The sequence below is a fragment of the Acinonyx jubatus genome, chromosome D3 (genome assembly GCF_027475565.1).
Source record: "Acinonyx jubatus isolate Ajub_Pintada_27869175 chromosome D3, VMU_Ajub_asm_v1.0, whole genome shotgun sequence".
NCBI lineage: Eukaryota > Metazoa > Chordata > Mammalia > Carnivora > Felidae > Acinonyx > Acinonyx jubatus.
This window is the reverse complement of record NC_069392.1, coordinates 78,253,390-78,275,231: the sequence shown is the minus strand read 5'-3', so window position 1 is coordinate 78,275,231 and position 21,842 is coordinate 78,253,390. Positions and strand designations below refer to the sequence as shown.

The 21,842-nt window shown below is 45.1% G+C and overlaps 1 protein-coding gene across 5 annotated transcripts in view; it reads right to left on the bottom strand.

The window, feature by feature from the left end:
- TNFRSF11A (TNF receptor superfamily member 11a) overlaps positions 1–21,842 on the bottom strand; it is a 56,430-nt gene that overhangs the window by 15,461 nt on the left and 19,127 nt on the right. Inside the window, exons 2-8 of one of the 5 annotated variants that reach the window (XM_053205804.1) lie at positions 17,893–17,974; positions 16,551–16,676; positions 12,484–12,627; positions 7,611–7,704; positions 6,170–6,264; positions 4,450–4,563; positions 1,340–1,392 (exon numbers count right to left, since the gene is read on the bottom strand). In XM_053205804.1, the coding sequence (XP_053061779.1) occupies positions 1,340–1,392; positions 4,450–4,563; positions 6,170–6,264; positions 7,611–7,704; positions 12,484–12,627; positions 16,551–16,676; positions 17,893–17,974 (708 nt within the window). Of the gene's footprint in view, positions 1–1,339; positions 1,393–4,449; positions 4,564–6,169; positions 6,265–7,610; positions 7,705–12,483; positions 12,628–16,550; positions 16,677–17,892; positions 18,189–21,842 lie in introns of those variants that run through there. The other 4 variants (XM_053205806.1, XM_053205803.1, XM_053205807.1 and 1 more) reach the window with 4 other exon arrangements.

Genomic DNA, 21,842 nt, shown 5'->3' with positions numbered 1-21,842 from the left:
GATTTCAATTCAGAAGGCACAGGTATTAATGCCCACACTTACTAGAACGTGTTCCTGCTAAACACAGCTGAAAATGGTTCATAGTAATTATTTCCACCGTGACAAGTACAGATGGACCACTCACGATGGTATTTTGCCTGTGTTATTTAACGTTACAGAGTGGGGGAGAACCCTAAAATGGAATCCAACCAGAAACGAATGAATCAAACTGCATTTCCCACGAACAGCACGTTCACACCCAAATAAGGCAAAGGGCTAACTCAACTTTAGAACACAGTGTTTTGTCCATATACGTTCAATCTAAATTAAAAAAAAAAAACTGTAAACAAATAATGAATTCTAGCTAGTAGCTTTGTTTTTTTGCTGTGGTACAGTTTAGTAATTGTGAAACTACTGTCTCTGTGTTCCGTCGTTGAGCCAATGAGCAAATATGCTGACAGTAACGGGTGCCACATTTCATCCTGTTGGGAATGGGAGAGGGGAGATTCAAATCCAGGTAAGGGAAAGACCGAATGAATCCTGTGGTGTTGGGATTGGGATTGGGATTGGGAGAATCAGGATGAGCTCCCGGTTTAAAGTTTATATTCTTCATGTCTTAAAGACAATAGATTTAAGGGACAGAATCAGGTAATTGAAGACATATTAATAATTAATAGCACATGTGGATAATAGTTCGTAACACTATTACATTTCTTGATTTTGATAAAGGCTCTAAGGTTATGTAAGAGAATGTGCTTGCTCTTAGGAAATTCACCCTGAAGCATTTAAAGGTATAGGAGCATGATGTCTGCCTTTCACTCTAAAATGCACCACGAATAAAAGCACACATAGACATATACACACAGACAGACGGCCAATGATACAGTATAAGCAATTGCTGGGTCTGAGTTTAGGGCATGTGGCAGTTTTTTGTGTGCTATTCTCACTGCTTTTCTATAATTTTGAATATATCAAAATTAAAAGTTACCAAAATAACTCTTTTCAATCATTCTGGAGTAAAGGAAGATGGCAGCTCTTTCCTACTCAGAATCTGTCCTAGGCGATCAAGACTGGCACCAGAAAGCAACATAACTGATGTATGTGCACAGAGATGATGCGTGGCATGAAAAGCAAAGAAAACAGCATTTAGATGAGCAGCTGTGTGGGCTTTGGCTTATCCTGTAGCGACCAATCCTGGGATTGGAGGCTCCGTCCCTCCAGGCTTTACCCCTTTCCCAGCGGGGCTCGGCATTTGACTACTAACCGCTACAGTTAGATGTACTAACATGACTACATGTTAGTAGTCAACAGCCTACTGTTAAAAGTACGTTAAGGAGACACTTAAGACTTTTAAAGTTACCTTATTTCCACTTAGGCGGCCGCAAGCCTCATTGACCCAGTGCCACAAATTAGCTAGAAAAACAAAGTAAGGATAAGAACTTCATATTATTATTTCCTCTAATTCAGTATTCTTGACCACTCTGTCAGCTGCGTGTATCTCTAACCACAGTCCTCTGCAAGTCTTTTCAGTGAGAGCTCCTGAGAGTGAAAACATTAAAAAAAAAAAAAAAAAATCAACCAATTTAAAGACTCTTCCTACCGAAACCAGAACTTTCTGATCTCTGCAAAGCCCAAGTATCATGCACTGACGTTCTTCCAAATTCCTCTGGGCACACTCAGAGCGGCTGCTAGGACTTCAGGGGTTCTCCTTCCCTTTGCAAGTTTTCTTTGATACGAGGGAAGAGGGATGGGCAGGTGGGGCTGGGCACTGCAGGGGGAATAAAGAAGACACTGGTCTGGGACACTGACTTTCCAGTACCCTAACTCCAATGTCTGTACAACACAGGGAAACTGCATGCCAGAAGGCTGGGGCAGGCCCCCCTGAGCTCCAGCGGGCCCCGAGTCCATAAAACCTATGAATTTATGTTCTACAAAGATAGAATTTTAGCCCACCTCCCCTGACTTTGATGGGGGGGGGTGCTGTCCATTCTCCATTAGAAGATAATCAGGTCATGATAATAGCTAATGCTCCCTATTACATGACCTTGTCCGGTCCATTTCACTTCTCTGAGCCTCAGTTTCCTCATCATGAAACGGGAGAAATATCAGCACCTGCCTTATGGTGCCGTTGTGATTTCACGACTGCGCGTAAAACGCGTAAGCGTGCTGGCACAGGATAAATATTCAGTATGTGTCAGTTACTGCAATGACCTTTGTTATTAGTTTCGCGTCTTTTCTGTATTTTTGAAATTACACAAAAATAAAGTTACCCCAAATAAAAGGAAACCTGTAGCTCTTCCGTTGGAGGGATCAGTACTAGATAATCCCAAATGGTACTAAGAAAGGATATTTGTACGCAGAGGGGATACTCATAATTACTAAGATGATCTCTCTCCCAGATGACTGCAAAAGCCCTCCTAACTGTATGTCTGCATCCACTCTTACTGCACCCCCAAAGTTGTTTTCCATCTACAACCAGAGGGCTGTTTTCACTGCTCTTTGCTAAGGATAAGGAGCAAACTCCAAACCCAAGCCCGCAGCGCTCCATCATCTGGCCATCCCTCCCCGTCCAGTTCCATCTCACGCTGGTGCTGACTTTCTGCTCCAGCGGCACTAACCTTAACTAGTGCCAACTGGCCTTCAGATCTCAGCTCCGTATCTCTTCTGGGAGACCCTTGCTGGCCCCAAGGTCAGAGGACCCCCTGTTATCTGCTCACCTAGAGCTCCGTAATTTCCCTTTTTAGCACTCAGTCTCACTGTGGTGCTCAGCAACGAGCCCCCAGGGCCAGTCCCATCCCTGGTAGCCAAAAAACGTGTGCCCCGTGAACAGATGAAGGGAAAGCCAACAGCTCTAAACCTTCATTCGGTAATTGGTAGACCCATCGTCTTTCTCACTGAGAAGATATGGCTGTAAGAGATTATTACAGAGACTAAAACTAAAAAAACAAAAGATCAGAAATCTGTTTCTCTCACATAAACTCCACAAGTGACCCTCACCATCTGAACGTGCATTATTCAAATCCCTAGTTACTGGGTCGCTAGGGAAGTGGAGCATCGCTAAGTAAAAATATTCAATAATGAGTAGACTCAAAGAGAACAGAACACTGCTCTCTGCTTAACATAAGCATCTTCGAACATCATCTTCCCTGTTTAAAAACTTTTGATTGCCCCGTGTTACATCAAGTAACGTGACGTTAATGGAAACAGCAAGATATGTGAGGTTTCATGAAGTCCATGCGTGTGATACAGGAGAAGTGATCGAACCACAGCCAAGCCGAGGTGGATATGACAAACACCCGAGCAACTGAAAATGGAAAAAGGATGGCAGGACAACAGGTGCTCCAAGAGAGGAAGATCTGACCTTGAAAGCATGAAGAAATCGCTCAAGGAATCCTTTTTTTTTTTTTTTTCAACTTTTTTTTTATTTTTTGGGACAGAGAGAGACAGAGCATGAACGGGGGAGGGGCAGAGAGAGAGGGAGACACAGAATCGGAAACAGGCTCCAGGCTCTGAGCCATCAGCCCAGAGCCTGACGCGGGGCTCGAACTCACGGACCGCGAGATCGTGACCTGGCTGAAGTCGGACGCTTAACCGACTGCGCCACCCAGGCGCCCCAAGGAATCCTTTCTTAAAAACGACACTCTTTCAGCTTTGTCGTGTAGAAGCCAAATGTGATGTGAGACTAAAAGGCACCATCAGTTGCTCTTGCTATAAGGTAACACCCGATTATTCATTCTAAGAACAAGCACCTAAATTTTACTGAATAGAAGATACTTTATTTTCATAATTTCATTTTCGTATTGCAAGGTAAGACCCCAGTCAAAACTTTATGTCTGCCATTTACTGGAACATTTGTCTCTATTTTAAGTGGGTGCATTAAAAATGTTGGTATTCTTGAGGTGCCTGGTGGCTCAGTTGGTTAAGCATCCGACTCGTGATTTTGGCTCAGGTCATGATCTCACGGTTCACGAGACTGAGCCCCACATCGGGCTCTTGCGCTGATAGCACAGAACCTGCTTGAGATTCTCACTCTCTCCCTCTCTCTCTGCCCCTTCCCTGCTCGCTCTGTCTCTCTCACCCTCTCTCTCAAAATAAATATTTTGGGTGATTCAGTTGGTTAAGTGTCTGACTTCAGTTTAGGTCATGATCTCACGGTTCCAGGGTTCGAGCCCTGTGTAGGACTCTGTGCTGACATCTCGGAGCCTGGAGCCTGCTTCAGATTCTGTGCCTCCCTTTCTCTGCCCCTCCCCCACTCTCAACTTACCTCTCTCTCTCAACAATAAATAAACATTAAAAAATTTTTTTTCAATATTTTTTAAAAACGGTGGTATTCTTGGAAAAAGGCAACTCATTCACACCTGATGATCTATCCTGCGTGAACACACAGCCTAAGAGTCATCAGTTCCTGAACCTAGAAAGGTATCTGCTTTCTTTGAGATTACTTTTCAAAAACCAGTGTAGATACAATACCTGTTACTGCTTTCCCTTTTTTCCTATAGTAAACACCAAAGATGACAGCAGCAACTAATGCCACAGATATGAAGAGAAGCAGAATAATTAAACCGGGCAAGTATATCTTGGATTCTGTATTGGAAGAAAATAAGAAAAAGGTGTTAAAGATGATTTCATATCATTCTCTAGTTATTGCAATTGTTGTTTAAAAACAAAACCCTTTGAATCAAACCCCAGAGTGGAGGATGCTGGTCTGACAGCAGAGAAGAAGGACGGTCCCCAACTCTGATGGCAGGTGTGCAGAGAACGCTGACCTCTGGAAGGGGGAAAGTGGCTTTGCTGCCAGCCTCGCGCCCGGCGTCCCTCCGCAAGCCAGCCCAGGGCTGTCTTTAAACATTGCTATTTTAGCACAACTCTAATCATGCTGACCGTGCCATCTAGATCCATCTTTGCTTACCAAGAACGACACCTCATTCCCTCCAGCTGGACGGCCTCCAAGGCCAAAGGAAGCCCCTTATCCTATCTCTTTCCAAAGAACAACGTGGCACCAGGGTTCTGCCGGTCGTGAGAACAGAACCATGGCCGTCCTGCAAAGTGTTTCAGGTAGGTCATCTACAACACAATGTGACACAACCATTTCTCCCATACCTCTTGATCACTTCGTTACTAGAACCTTTATATGATGGGTTCTTGGTTTACATGCCCTGGTTTCCAGGACTCCCGCCTCTCCTTTCCTTCTCTCTTGTTAAGAGTAGCTTTTGGGTTGCCTGGGTGGCTCAGTCGGTTGAGCGTCCGACTTCGGCTCAGGTCATGATCTCACGGTTCACGAGTTCAAGCCCCGCGTCGGGCTCTGTGCTGACAGCTCGGAGCCTGGAGCCTGCTTCGGATTCTGTGTCTCCCTCTCTCTGCCCCTCCCCCGTTCATGCTCTGTCTTTCTCTCTCTCTCAAAAAAAAAAAACAAAAAAAAAACAAAAAAAACCCCAAACATTTAAAAAAAATTGTAGCTTTTCATTCTCTCAGTTGTTTCCAATGTTATCTTTAAAATGGTCTTTTTTTAATGCTGCTCTGTGTTAACTCCATGTGCGGAACGCCTAGGGGTCCTCCTGTTTCCCAAAATGTCAAACCTAAACCCTTAATTAGCCCCATTAATCTGTGGCCTGGGTTCTCTTGCCTCATTACGAGGGTCTTCCTGCTGTGTGTGCCATCTCCAGTGCTGCCATATCTGGACCCACCTCTGCCCCATGTCACTCCCCTTGGTAACCAGCATCCAGCTGACAAAAGCTGTCAACTTTTCCGTCAAGCGTTGATCACTCAAGCTACTTCAAATTAACTTGACCTACAAAACGTGCCGTATATAACAATAGCGATACTCTAACTCTAGCTGGTGACCAAAATCTCCCACAGACACCCTTACTGTGATCTCCACTATCCTGCCATATTGGGGCATTTTAATTCATGTTTATAGCTCCATTTCTTTTTTTCTTTTCTTTCTTTGTTTCTTTCTTTCTTTCTATTTTTGCATATATGAATATTTTATTAGTCATCCATTCCAGCAGGAAAGTTTCAAGTAAACAACATATGTCGAGTTAGAACACCGATGGGAGTGAAGGGGGACCACGGATCAGATGGGATGAAACTGAGGTGAACCCCTTCCGGCACAGCATGTACTTTGGGAGACATCTAGAAGAGCGGACGAGACTGGGCATATCTACAACCAACCCGCTCTGTTTAAACATACCATTTGGTGGCTCTGCAGACGGCAGAGAAGCACTGCAAACCACATCTGATTTATCGGTCCCATGACGTACTTCCGTCTCTCCCAGAACGCTGCAGCTGTGGAGGTAGAATTGGCTAAGTACTCGGTGTCATATTCTTGTTTTTAAAAAACAACGCTACACAGGGCTCTACTCCACTAGATTGCTAGCTCCTTCGGGAGAAAAACTGAGGTCTTCCTGCACACGGGAATCCCCAGTGCCTGTCACACACTGTAAGGGTGGACAAATGAGTGAGCAAAAGTAACCACTGCCGGGGTTCTCTAAGAACGAGTCTGAGACTGTGTTCCGGAAAAGAGCACTGGTGTCTTCAGTAAAGATGCCAAATGGTTCAGTGGCCTTGGCTGAGTGATAAACTTTTGCTGAATGCTCTTTTGAAGCTGAAAACACAAAAAATCTTTTTCAACACAAAACGTGAGTAAGTGGATTAGAAAATAAATATCTAATGAGAATTACTATATTGGGAATTTTTTAGGATTCAATACATGTATTTATATTAGTATTCAATAAAAAGCACACAATGGAAGGACCCAGGGATTCCACTATGTATGCATATAATTTCACTGCACACACACACACACACACACACACGCACACATTAAGTGCGAAACAGTATATATATACGAGATGATGCACTGAGAATTATTTATTACTGTGACAGACTGGAAACTACTTACATGACTATCAAAAGGGAAATTATTAAATAAAATGATGGTATAGCTCTATGGTGAAACACTAGCGACCAAAAGCCACAAAGATCTAAGTCAACAAACATGGAATGAGCTCCCGTTAGCATATATTATGTGAAGAAGCCCAAGATGTGTAGAGTATGCAAACATTTACATGAACAGGAGGCTTCCATATGCGCGCGCGCGCGCACACGCACACACACACACACACACACACACACACACACACACCTCTGGGCAAATACACCGGTGGTGTGGGGAAGCTGGGAAGCGTGGGAACGGCGAGGGAATGATAATAAACATCATAAGTCATTCTCAAGTAAATAAGGTTAGAAAAACGAAAAAAGAAGCTGCAACTGGAAGTCAAAGATTCGATCCAACTGAATCTAAACAGTAGTACAGAGCTCCTGTCACACATCAAGTTGAAGACAGTGCAGGTGGAGTTTAAAATCAAACTCAGGGCACCTGGGTGGCTCAGTTGGCTAAGCCTCACACTTCGGCTCAGGTCGTGATCTCACAGTCCGTGAGTTCGAGCCCTGTGTCGGGCTCTGTGCCGACAGCTCGGAGCCTGGGGCCTGCTTCGGATTGTGTCTCCTTCTCTCTCTGCCCCTTCCCCACTCGTGCTCTCTCTCTCAAAAATGAATAAATGTTAAAAAAAAAATTTTTTTTAAATAAAATAAAATCAACAAACTCTCTTGGCTCCTCTGTTGTCACTTACTTGGTCCAAGGTTTGCATTTTTCTGTGGAAGAGAAGGCATCTGAGAAGGAGCCCACAAGGCAGGGCTCACACACTGTGTCCTTGTTGAGCTGCACTGTCAACAAAATGGACAAAAGAACAAACAAAACAAACAGGCACACTTAGAGATCGGCCAGGCTGAAGGCCCCGAGGACCCGAGATCAGGAGCCCCGCCAGTGCCTCCAGCCTCCCCACTCCCATTGTCACCGCCTACGGCCGATTGCTTTGGTTCATCTTGGCTGTAGAGGGCCCAGCGTCCCAGAACCACCCTTAGAAAGGTAACTGGCTCACTGTCAGGTTACTGACATCAGCGTCTGAGTTAGGGACTCATGCTTTGCTGTTCAGAGCCGCTGTCCTGGTCACGTGGGGAGCCTGCTGTCTGCCTTGTTTTAACCAGGCACCTGTCCGATCTCCCCTTTCAGCCTTTTGGGTTCATAGCAGCTTTTGTCTACAAAGGATGGCAGCCTTTTCACAGCTTTTAAGGCAAACTTCCTGTCATGACTCCTGACCAGCTAAATCTTACCAGTCCGGACACTAGAATGTTTGTAACAAAGTTTTCTCTAAGAAAAACAGAAACAAAAGCAACCCTTCCCCCAAAAACCCTACGGATCTCCTTCTCTTAAAGCAAGAGTTGGTAGCAAATGTTTTCTAAAAAGGGCCATACAGTAAATATATTAGGCTTTGCAGGCCTTCTGATCTCTGTAATTACTTGAAGCATGAAAATACCATAGACAATATGTTAAAAAAAAAAACCACAACAACAACGATATGGCTGTGTTCCAATAAAACTCTATTTACACAAACACAGTGGTGGGATGGAGTTTGGACCCCTGCCTTAATCCATGGCAGTGCAAGCAGAAATTGGTTGTAGTTAGGAAGCCTTCTTCAGATCTCTAACATTCCTCATCAACTATGTTATCAAAATAGGAAATATCTCCAATTTCCTAGGTCTATTATCCTTACTGTAACCGACACGTGATGCCCCTTTGGTAATTCCAATAAAGAAGAACATTGGTGGAGCGCCTGGGTGGCTCAGTTGGTTAAGCATCGACTTTTGATTTTGGCTCAGATCATGATCTCAGAGTCATAGGTTGGAGCCACGCTCAGCCTGGAGCCTACTTGGGATTCTTTCTCCCTCTCTCTCTGCTCCTCTCCCCGCTCCCCTCCCCTCCCCCGATCAACCAATCAATGAACATTGGCTGCTATGTGATATCATAATCAGGCAATCAGTGCCAAAATCACAATTTACTCTTAAAGCAGTTAATTTACGCTTGAAAGCACTCCTGTGATTTATTTTCATAAATAAAGCATTAAAATAATAAATTGCACTTTCTTTGTCCAAAGTCAAATGGGAAGTAGATTCTTGATTTCTGTAATTGCCTCAATAAGTAGGGTACCCCAAAGGATACAAAAATGCTGATTTGAAGGGGCACATGCATCCCAATGTTCATAGCAACACTGTCAACAATAGCCACACTAAGAAAGAGCCTGAATGTCCATCGACTGATGAATGAATAAAGAAGATGTGGTTTATATATACAGTGGAATATCATTGGGCAATCAAAAAAGAATGAAATCCTGCCATTTGCAACAGCGTTGTTGGAACTAGAGTGTATTATGCTAAGTGAAATAAGTCAGTCAGGGAAAGACAAGTATCATATGATTTCACTCAAATGTGGAATTTAAGAAACACAACAGATGAACATAGGAGAAGGGAAGGAAAAATAAGATAAAAACAGAGAGGGAGGCAAACATAAGAGACTCTTAAATCCAGAGAACAAACTGAGGGCTGATGGGGTGGTGGGGGGGGGGGGGGAGGATGGGTGATGGCCATTAACGAGGGCACTTATTGGAATGAGCACTAGGTGAGAAATGTAAGAGATGAATCACTGGGCTCCACTCCTGCAACCATTATTACACTATATGTTAACTAACTTTGACTGAAATTAAAAAAAAAAAAAGTAATTATTAATAATTAATCTAATAATCCCCAATCTAGTAGTTTGATTCACTTTGAAACGATATTAACAGAAGCCCAGTTAACATCTAGTTGCTCACATTAATTCAGACAGCTTTGAAAAATATTAACACACTCTAGAAGAGTAACCCTTAGAAACAAAGAGACTTCCTAAGGAGCCACAAGTCACACATGGCTTTAAAGGCATTAAATCCAAGCACTGGACTCTCACATCTACTATTTGAGACAACTGACCTGCCAGAGGCATCCTATAGGTTCTCCTTTCCTCTTTCCCTGGACACAATCACACTTTCCCCACTTTACAAAAGAAGGCAGGCTGCTTGCCCGCTCCAAATCCTGCTCTGGTGCTAAACCTCTGAGACGCCAAAACAAAACAACATAACAAATCGAAATATCGGTAATGGCAAAACTCCTGCATTCAGAGCACCTCCATACAGTGTCTGCCTTTTCTTGTCTGTCGAGGGCAAAATGTGAGTGTGACAACAGAATGGGGTATCTGGGACCAGGGTGAGTTGTTCAGAATTCAAATACACTGCAAGGTAGGGCACGAGGGAGATTTTCATTCACCCACTTCACCCCCTCCATCCTCCACCTATTTTCAGAGAACGCCCATTTCCAAAGGAATACGGTGGAGACAACATCCATCAAAGAAAAGGCACCTTTTCTCATGCAGGTGGCAAACTTGTGGGAAGGCTCTGGGCCTTGTCTTAGAATCAAATTCAAAAGGGAGTTGGCTGTCACAGGGAGATTTTTTTTTTTCAATTTGTTTAAAGAGATTAAAAAAATTTTTTTTTTACATTTATTTGTTCTTGAAGGACAGAGAGAGACAGAGCACAAGTGGGGAAGGGACAGAGAGAGAAGGAGACACAGAATCCAAAGTAGGCTCCAGGCTCCAAGCTGTCAGCACAGAACTTGACGCGGGGCTCGAACTCACAAACTGTGAGATCCTGACCTAAGCCGAAGTCAGATGCTTAACCTACTGAGCCACCCAGGTTCCCCAGATTTATTTTAATAACTAAAAAAAAAAAATCAAGTCAGACTTTTACCAAGAGAAAATCTGGTTCAGTTGATACATTTGGTAAAAAGGGCGGACTGGACCAGTGTGACTGATGGACATTTTCTTCCATAAAAATTGAAATGAATAGCATCTTAATTCTTCTAATCCTGTCCAAGTCTTCTGGGTTAAAACAAGTTGCCTCTAAATGAAAGATCAACAGATATGAAGAATCATTTGTTACATCTTGAAAAAACTGCTTTGGGGTGCTTTCCAGAAGTCAGGGCAGTAAATAACTCTAAGAAATACTTTTCTGTCAAGAAGATATCTATTTCTGGGGCACCGGGGTGGCTCAGTCGGTTAAGCGTGGGCCTTCAGCTCAGGTCATGATCTCACAGTTTGTGAGTTTGAGCTCTGGGTCAGGCTCTGTGCTGACAGCTCAGAGCCTGGGGCCTGCTTCGGATTCTGCGTCTCTCTCTCTCTCTCTCTCTGCCCCTCCCTCCCTCCCTCTCTCTCTAAAATAAATAGACATTAAAAAAAATTTTTTTAAAGGAGATATCTATTTCTTTACTTTCAACAAAATTGAAAACACAACTGAGTTCTTAACTGAGATAGCATTAAAAATACCTTTGAGGGGCACCCTGGTGGCTCAGTCAGTTGAGCGTCTGACTTTGGCTCAGGTCATGATCTTGCTGTTGGTGAGTTCAAGCCCTACAAGGGGCTCAGTGCTGTCAGCACCGAGCCTGCTTCAGATCTTCTGTCTCCCTCTCTCTCTGCCCCTACCCTGCTTGCGTGCACACACACTCTCTCTTAAAAATAAATAAACATTCAAAAACCTCAGACATCTTTTCATGTCACACCATTCTGAGGCCTGGACATATAACCAAGAAAGTGTTGAAAGAACAGATACTTGCCTAACAGAAGGTTTCTTTAGCCATTTAGTGATTTATGGGACCAAGTTTCTCAGCACTTGGTGGAAATAGAACGAATGTTGAATTCTGTTGCATTTTAGCAATAAATAATAGCCAACCATGAATATATGAATAAGAAAAACTCCACTCATTAAGTTCATAAATTTTTTACAATTATATCAAAATATATTTTTGACAATCGGGTAATAACTGTAATAAAATTTAGTCCGGAAGTGTTTTTAACTCTTAGAACCTTGAGTCACGGGAAATTGTTAAAAATTACAATCTCTAATCTGTGTACATTTGCGATGTGAAACTCTATGAAAAGGTGATTCGTAAAAGCCCTCCAAGCATAAAAATACATTAGGATAAAATTCTATGGGGAAAGTGAAATGGATACAAATCAAAGGAGGGAAAAGAACTGTATAAAACTTCCAAGAGTGAAGGACCATTAGTGCATTTTTAAAAGGATGATGATGCTATCAAATTGCTATGCTGTTTAGATGCCACTGAATTCCATTTTTAAAAGTGTTACTGCTGTTATAATTCCTTGGAAACTAATTCCTTAGCAACTCTTTACATTGGCAATAAAAAAAATGTTAGCTGCCAACCTAAAAATATGCCAGGGGCACATGGTTTTTCAAAAGCCTTCTAAGGGGTTGCACCAGATTTTTAAAAAGGGTCTGAGGACCCCTGCCCGCCTAAGCGGGGTTGCACCGGATTTTTAAAAAGGGTCTGCGCTACCCCTGCCCGCCTAAGCGGGGATCCCAAGGTGTCCCGGATGGAGCCTTCGGTGGGGCGCCCCGCGCCCACATTTCCCTGGACGAGGTTAACCTGGCCCTGCTCAAGGGGGCCCTCAAGCTACTCCCGTGCCACCTGCTTCCCCGGAGCGGGAATGATGCAGAGACGCCTCTCAGAGCCTGCTCCGGCCCCCGCGGGAGAGCCCGCCTGACGCACGAACCAAACCCCTACCCGGGTGCTGCGCGCCAAAGCCCGGGGCGCACTCGGCGTTGCGGCGACAGCAGTCACAGTCCGCGCTCCAGTGGTAGCCGGCCGTGCAGGCGCAGCGCCGCGGGGCCGTCCGGTTGCCGGGCTCCACGGCCACGAGGGCCTTGCCTGCGGGAGACAGAGACACAGCTGCTCACCTTCCACCTTAGGGCAACCCTGCAACACGGGGACGTGGCACCTGCCTGGCTCCCCGCAAATGCATCACTGGGGCCTGGGTTTTCGGGAACTACCAAGCTCCCCCTTCCAGTGCTTCCACTAAAACAGCCCAGCAGGGTTCTCTCTCTCTCTCTCTCTCTCTCTCTCAATAATTAAGTCTTGTGAGTTTTTTTTTTTTTTAATGTTCATTTATTTTTGAGACAGGGAGAGAGAGAGAGGGCATGAGTGGGGGAAGGGCAGAGAGAGAGGGAGACAGGATCCCAAGCAGGCTTCCCTCTCTGAGACCATGACAGGACCCAAAGTCCGATGCTTGCTTAACTGATTGAGCCACCCAGGCACTCCGAGTCTTGTAATTTTTTTTTTAAAGGCAATTTTCATAGTAGTGAGAGGACTAAGAAGCGGGGAATTATGATTATTGTCTATTTGGGCTAATGCAAAATAGATTTCACAGCTGCTTAATGTTTAGTGAATTCAAATGTGATCAATAGTCTTAACACTAATGCTAGATTGAACCTAAGAGAACTGGGATCTGGACACCGGGGATTCATCATGGCATCCTGCAGGACCACAAGATTATTCAGAGCTGTGAAAACAGGGGTCACAGTGTAATCAGAGAAGTGTGATGCGTAATCAGAGAATGCATTACAGAAGTTGAGCCTGATGACATACTTGGAAGTTAATCTCCCCAAATACTCAGGGCAATCTGTTTGGTACTTGTCTCTTTTCTCACAACACATTGCAAAGTGCTCCTCTTCTTAACCCAAAGCTGCCCTTTCCCCTTTTTGTGGAAGAGAAGTCATGCTTATACAAGGCCATCTCCATTTGGTGATTCATATTTGCCATTTCACCCACTCGCTAAAATTTCATTGTAACCCCACCTCAGGACTCCTGGCACTTTTGCAGTCATTCTTGGACACATGCAGAACAGTGGAAATTTCAAGCCACTGGCCAGGCATGCATGCTGTCAGCTGAGGTCAAGCAAAGTCCCACTCTGCCTTCTTGTGCCTACTGGAATCAAGTGTCCTTTTTGTGGTCTGTTTAGTGTCCCATTTTTGGCATTTCTGTGCTTTTTGTTAGTGATGCCATTGCTTAAAATGGCCCACAGTCATTGTGCAGAAGTGCCATTTGGTATTTCCAGGCCCCTCAAGAAGGCTGTGATGTGTCTCATGGAGAAGATATATGCTAAGATAAACTTTGTCCAGGCATGAATTTCAGCACTGTTGGTTGTAAGTTCAATGTTAATGAATCAGAATATTTATTAAGGTGTCTTTAAACAGAAACACACATAAAACAAGGTTATACATGGATCAGTTAACAAAGATGTTGTGACCAGAGGCTCCCAGGAACCTAACCCTGTATTTCCCCTAGGAGCAGTGGTTCAGTATTTGCTAGTTCATTTTTTGTGATGACTTTATAGAACATTGATGTTATTCTGTGAATAACAGGAATCAACCTGCACACACACACACACACACACACACACACACACACGATATAATACAATATTATTTGAAACAGACTTTAGTACCCTATAGGACCCCATCTCACCTGGCCTGTCCAAATAGCCTTACTTATACTGAGTACTTATAGAAGTTTGTTTTGGACAGATTGTGGGTCCTCTCAGAATTCATGTTGTAATCCTAACCCCCAGGGTGATGGTACTAAGAAGTGCAGCCTTCGGGAGGTGGTTAGGCCATGAGGTTGGAGACACATGAGTGGATTAGTGCCTCTGTACAAAAGCAGACAGCTTCCTTCCTCTGTTCTCCACCATATGGAGACACGGCAAGAAAATCTTGAAATCCTGAAGAGGGCACTCACCAAGAACCCAACCATGCTGGCACCCCCGTCTCCCACTTCCAGCCTCCAGAACTGGGAGAAATAAAGGTCTGTTGTTTGAGCCACTCAGTCTGTGCTATTCTGTTAGAGAAGCCCAAGTTCCAGCCCTCAGGGAGGGGATGTTTCCTATTCCCATTCTTTTTAGACCCGAGCATGGAGAACCTGAGAAATCTTCCTGCTGAGAAATCTTCCTGCCTCCCTCCTGTGTCCGCTCTGCTCCCCGGGGCCCAGGTCAGTTGTATAGCACCAAGGCCAATCTGCATAAACATGTGCCTAATGCCGCAACATACATGGACAAGGGTCACTTCCTTGGAAAATTCTAATTCCACGACCCACTCAAATGTGAGTGCATGTAAGCCGGTGTGGTGATGAAAAATTTTGACGTTATTTTTAAGTATCTTAACGTACCAGGTTGGGGGCTTTAATTGACTTTGGCAGGAGACAGAATGAATCTTTATTTCCAAGAGACAGCAGTGAGTCAAGGTCATTACTAAGCAGTGGGAAAGAAAAAAAGACTTGATCAGATGCTTCTGCTCGGTGGAGTTTCCATGTTACCTTTTGCGGCCAAAATCTGCCAGCTGTCTCTAACACATTAGAAAATTATGACGTTTAAAAAAAATACTTCTCTCCTAATTCTGTCCACTGAAAAGAACCTATAAACAAGGATCAGTCTGGTAACAGTGAGCCTCACTGGCACCCAGAGTGCGGTCGCTAAATAAGATGTTCCTCTGGATGCAGTCAGGAATTCTTAAAGAAATGGCTGGTTTGAGGTTCGAAGCAGGAAATGTCCAAGATGAGCCTGGAGGCAAGGGGAGCTCTTAAAGTCACCTGGGGTCATAGCAAAGACTGAGGGGCCAGCTGGAGGAGGTAAGATAATCTGAGCACCCATACAACTAGTAACTGCAATAGATTAAAATACCTCAAATATGTCTAAATGGCTGCGTTCGTAATATTCATACAAATCCTTTGGAGAAGCTTGGTGATCTAGGCATTGTTTTGAAAAGTGGTAAATAAAGTTACAAGCATTCATTCTGCCTTTCCTGTATATACTGTAATTCAGGGTAACAATTAGTTGAGGAGGGAAGCTTCCCCAACTATAATGAAGAAGGTGTGATAGAAGGTCACCTTTCTACAGCTCCTAATGAAAATGGATCGAGGCCATGATGGTCGACTGCCGCTCATATCACAAGGAGAGAGGTAAGCAGCTAGCTACTATATGATCCCTGCATCATGCCAACTATGAAGCAGTTTTGCAAAACAAACAAACAAACAAACAAACAAACATACCCAGCTTTTCATGAGCCTTCTAGACCTAACAATCGCTTTGCAGGAAATAGAAGAGACAGGAAAATCTGTTAAATGACACAAAGGGAACGCAACCAGCAGAAATCAGACTGTGGAAACTTCACAGGATTACAAAGATGGTTTCTGCAACAGAGAAACTAAATGGGAAAGAAAAAAAAAGGCAAAGGAACCTCTAGGTCAAGACTAAAGGGACATATTTTGATCCTGATTCCTACAATTAAACTATAATTAAAATTTTTTTTTGAGTCAAAATAAAAAAAATTAGCAGTCTGATAGGGAGATCAAACTGTATAGTAAGACACTTACGGTTCAGGAAGACTTGAGAGTCAGATCTGGCTTTGAGTCCTGCTTCTCATTTGTTCACCTTAGAAAAGTCACCCAACCTCTCCTGGTCTCAATTATATTCGAACAAAAGTTTGACATGAAGGGATGCCTGGGTGGCTCAGTTGGTTAAGTGTCCAACTCTTCATTTTAACTCAGGTCACGATCCTACGGTTTGTGGGATTGAGCCCCGCGTTGGGCTCCGTGCGGAGCGTGGAGCCTGCTGGGGGTTCTCTCCCTCTCTCTTAAAAAAAAAATGTTCTAAATGAAGAATGTTCACACAATGCTTCGGGATCTGAAGCACTTGCTTCTCGGGGTCCAAGGTCAAAGCTTCTCCCTATGCCCCCCAAAAGAGATAGCACCACCGTATCAAAAATATCACTTATTCACACTTGCTGATATGCCTGACTTACCTGAGTCGCAGACTTTATGCAGTAAGCATTTATCTTCTTCATTCCAGGTGTCTAAGTACTCGTCCGGGCCACACGGCAGGCATACACTCTCCGAGGTAGTAGTGCATTTAGAAGACATGTACTTTCCTTAATTTAGGAGAGAAAAAAATGCACCAATTGAAAATACCCCCCCAAGAAAAATAACAACAAAAATACACCAATCTATTGGACCATTTAAAGGACTGTGATCCCAGGAAGTCCCCTAACACAGTAGGATACAAGGGATGAGGCCACATATCAGTGATGGGCTCTCAGGCATCCCAGCTGGCTAAAACAGCCTCTCCTAGGTTTGCTGTGCTCAAGGTGAGCGGCCTTTTAGCTCATCTAAGTAAAACATCATCCTTTCCACCCTACATCTCTGCTGACCAGGGAAAAGGAGGATGGTTTTCTAACAGGTAACTGTAGAACTTGAGGGGTTCCCTGGGGGCTAAACAAGAATTTCACCTTACCCCTGCCCTCCCATCTCCAAAATCCCCTCTGCTGTCAATCTGGAGACTTAACTTCTTTTGTTCTACATATACTGGGGGCTCACAGGTAACTCAGTTTGACTAAAGAGTACTACACACACACACACACACACACGCATGCACACGCACACATGCACATACACGCACACACATGCATGCATGCTCACGAAAATCACCAGCTCTTGCTCTGCACATCTGAAAAATATTTACATCTTGAATATCTAAAGGATCCTCTTGTAATGTAACCGCAGTTTCTAGAACAATGAATGAGTGAGGACCCCACGGACTTGGGGCTTTACTGAGGCTGTAGAAACACTTGGCCACAATCTGGCAGACCAACTATGGGGGAGAGGTAACCGGTCCGCCTTCTGCCCCTCAGCAGGTGCGTGGGGAGAAGGTTTAATAGGGTGTAGGCAATTTTCAGCAGCAACAATTCCAGTATGGTATTCCCCCCCACCAAATTTTCTGTAAAATACTTTCAAAGAAGAGTTACATTTTGTATGTTGTAAGTTTGAATTGCAAAGTGCTAAAATATGGTTTTCAAAACCATGGTTTCTCAAGAAATAGCGTTTTAGAAAACTGTGTTCCAGCATAAATTAAGTACCAGTTTCTGCAATTGCTTTTGATTTTTAAATGATTTTATCTACTGAGAGAAAGGTTTTTGTCTTCAGGGTGACACACAGTGCTACCTGCCACTGCCATAAAAAGTCAATCCAATTTCGTTTTTTTTTTTTTTTTAATCCCCGGCAGGATAGAAGTTATTCCTTGGATTAAGAAATAAATGAGAGCTCCACCCGCTTTTGAGGGGCAAGGAAAGGTGACTCAGACACACAAACCTGGTTCACATTTATGACAGCATCGTCCAAAACGCTCATAATGCCTCTCATGGGTACATGGAGGGGTGATCTGAAAAGTCACCTGCAAAGGAAATTGACACCAGGTAGAGATTTTGCACAAGTCCTTTCTGGATACAGCAAAAAGGGAATCACCAAATTCCATTTCTGACAAGCCTAGGAAAACACCATCAACAGTCCTGAAACTGCTCTTTGTGATACCGCCTCCCTGCAATGCCACTTCCCTATATTCCCCACTACAAATGTATGAAACCAGTCGGTACTGGCGTTAAAACCCATTTAAGCATTTAAAAATATTCCAGTTCTGCTCATGGTAATATGATGGATTACGGTCACATGGTGGACAGATACATGCTCAGCAACTTTGGTCATAAAACTGTAGAACATAAGGAGGCCCCTTAATATACATATTGTCCACAAGGGATGTCAAATTTGGTCTTACAGACTTTCTCTGAGTTTTTTTAAGCTTATTTATTTTGAGAGAGAGAGAGAGAGCACGCGCATGTGGGGCAGAGAGAGAGGAAGAGAGAGAGAATCCCAAGCAGGCTCCATACCATCAGCATAGAGCCATGAGAACCATAGAGCCATGGTTCTCATGAACCATGAGATCATGGCCTGAGCGAAAATCAAGAGTCGGATGCCTAACCGACTGAGCCACCCAGGCAGCCCAGACATTCTCTGAGCTTTAAAAGATGTTTAGGGGCACCTGGGTGGCTCAGTTGGTTAAGCAACTGACTTCGGCTCAGGTCATGATCTCACAGTTCGTGGGTTCGAGCCCTGCGTCGGGCTCTGTGCTGACAGCTCGGAGCCTGGAGGCTGCTTCGGATTCTGTGTCTCCCTCTCTCTGCCCCTCCCCCACGTGTGCTCTTCTCTGTCTCCGTCTCTCTCTCTCAAAAATAAAGAAAATGTAAAAAAAATTAAAAAAAAAAGATGTTTAATACTGCTTACCTCTTAGAATCGAAACACACGGAGAATTTTTTAAAGTGGGACAACAACGTGTTACAAGAACACTGCAGGGTTGGAGCTCTGGGTCCTGCGGCCTGCTGGCTGAGAGGATCCCCCCCACCCCCCCCCACCCCCCGCAACTGGCCGCTTAGGCTTTTTGAGCCTCTGTTTCATTTCTGTACAATTCTAGATACAATTTCCAGATCTGCCCATCTACGTAAAACAAAACAAAAAGCCAAGTCCCCTGCAATCACTCAGAGATTCTTATCACTTTGCCACAGGAAAGCTCCTTCTGCATCAGCTTTCTCAGTGTGCAAGAAACACCACCACAGTCCTGTCGACAGGCAGGCAGGTCAGAAACCGAACGGTGTGGCACAACAGCTGGATTTGGCTCAAAAGTCACCAAAGGCTGCACGCCTGCTGGGGCTCAGGGATCCGAAGTTACAAACCCTGCCCTCAAGGGGCTTATACACACCGGCGTGCGTCCCCCGCAGAGGCAGATGCTGCCTCAGCCTGAGAAGGCCAGGGAGGGTGTCCTAAGGACCCTGATAAGTGAGCTCAGTCTTACAAGATGCGTAGAGATGGGCCAGATGAGAGAAAAGGAACTGGCAGGGGGAGGTAGGGAGAGGGAGGAAGGGAGAGAACTTAGAACGGTTCCGAGGCCTAAAATGGCGCATGGGGTCAGGGTGGCGAGGGAGGCCATCAGCAGAGTGGTGGGGGACAGCAATGACTGAGCCCCCCCCCCCCCCGCCCCCGGCAGAGGGCTTCATCTGCATATTAAAGAGCCTGGTTGGAAGGTGTGGAAATAACAGCTTAGAAGAAGCCCAGCATTCTCAAAATACCTCAGTTATGGAAGGAAGTTTTATGAAGAAAACACCACAGCCAGAAAACCCGAGGCTAGCTGAGTGGGGGTGGGGGGGACGCAGCCAATGTGGCCCTCTCCGGCCTCCCGCGGGCCAGGCACAGGGCTTCCGGGAGGGAGGGGGCAGGGAGGGCTACTTTGAGGTCGGTGAGAATGCTGAATGTGTTCCTGGGGTCACGTGTGCCAGGGAGGCTGTATCTGGACTAAGCCCAGACAACCCTTCCCGGGGACTTGGGACCCGGCAAGCTGGATGCTCCCCGCGAGCTGGTGCGGGATAGGGCTTAAGGGCCGAGCCCCGAGCCCAGTGGAAACCAGGAAGGGTGACATAACAGAAACCATCCCTCCATTCCGTTCTCTCTTTTTGTTGTAATAGGAATCCGTTCCCCCGGAGGCAGCCCTGGTCTGCGACTGGCAAGGCAACAGATGCACGTGGAAGACGAACAGGAGAGAACCGGCAAAGCTGAGTGTGGTCAATGCAAATTCTCCCAACTAGGACTCATCTGAGCCTGATGATATGCGAACACTCCTGCCTTACTGATGACAAAGGCAAACAAGAGAAACATGTGGTCAGGCCTCATTTCAGACAGTAAAGGTTATCAATTGCTTCTGACCCAGATGAAAGCTGCAGCAGTCTCTGGAAGATAAGCATAGGCTTTATGTTACCCACAGAGAGGTTCTTTTTAGGGGAATTTGGTAAAAGGTCTACCCCTGAAGCAGCTGCTTAGCACACTGTCAGGCTGTGTCCTGGGTTCCAAAGCCTGGTTCCTGTTGAGCACCAGCTGATGTGAACATGTGGACAATTCGTTTGCCCATCCAGGGGTGTGGCTGTGACTCACTCCGCCCATCCATTTTTGAGCCCAGGGATTTCACACCTTCTGGCAAAAAGGGCCAAGTCACTGATTCCAGAGGTGACCAGATGTCCCAGCTCCTCAACAGACAATTCCTTCGAATTCATTTCTCTCTCCTAAGCTGACTGTGACTTTACACCCGAACGTTGTCTTCTTTTTTAAAAATCAATATATAACTCACATAAAACTCACCCCTTGAGAGGGTACAGTTCAGTGGGTTTTAGTATACTCACAAAGCAGTGCAACCACCATGGCCATATAATTCTAGAACATTTTCATCACCCCCAAACCGACATATCTACTTGACAGAGCTATAGCATTACAGATCTTTTAAGCAGCAGCGGCAACAATTTTGCTACTGGAAGATTTGCCACGGTGAGGCAGACAATTAGGGCATTAATCTAATTCGAGGCACAGCTTACAATGCTATTTGGTTCTTTAGGCACGTTATATGCTCTGCAGGATGCCTTCAAACCTTCAAAATGGAATATATATACAACCTAAAAGGCTACCTATACGTACACGTAAGGAAATATGGCTTGCAGGTAAATAAAAAGAATCTGGAAAATTTTCTTTAGGGTGCCTGCACACTCAGGAGAAGGCAAGCCATGCCTTTGTCCTTTTTGCTCCTCCATCCTGGCTCTCTCTGCCAACCTTCTTTGCCTCCACTTGCAGAGATGCAGCTGTAGGACGAACCCTCTTGCTACAGGCCTGAGCGGCTCCCTGACCTCACACACAGCATGCGGAGCCGGCCGTGTGTTGGCCTCGCTCGGATCCCGTGCTCCACTCCCAGGACGGGCTCCAGGGCTGTTCTCCCGGCTGCAGTACCTGGGTTGGTAACTATTAGGAAATCCACCGGCCTGTCTTGCTTCTGCTGGTCCCCTGGGGACCTGTCTCACGATGCTGCAGGCCAGGCTCGCTCCACCTGCTTGTGCCCCCAGCTTCCAAGTCCCTGAGTCCTGCCTGCCTAGCTTGGTCTCCAGTTAGCCTGCGCCCCCTCTCCTTTATGCCCGGAGCTCTCTTATGCCGGTCTCCTCCTGCCTGCATGTCTTGCCAAGTACATCCTTTGAAAGCCATTTTTTGGTGTGAATGCATGGATGGCCCCCAGTCTCTCTTAGTCCGATCCCTCCTTTTGCCTAAGGATTGTAGGTGTGTTTTTTTTTTTTTTAATCTATTTTTGAGAGGGAGGGAGGGAGGGAGAGAGAGAGAGAGAGAGAGAGAGAGAGAATCCCCACGCAGGCTCTGTGCTGACACGGGGCTCGATCCCACAAACCAGG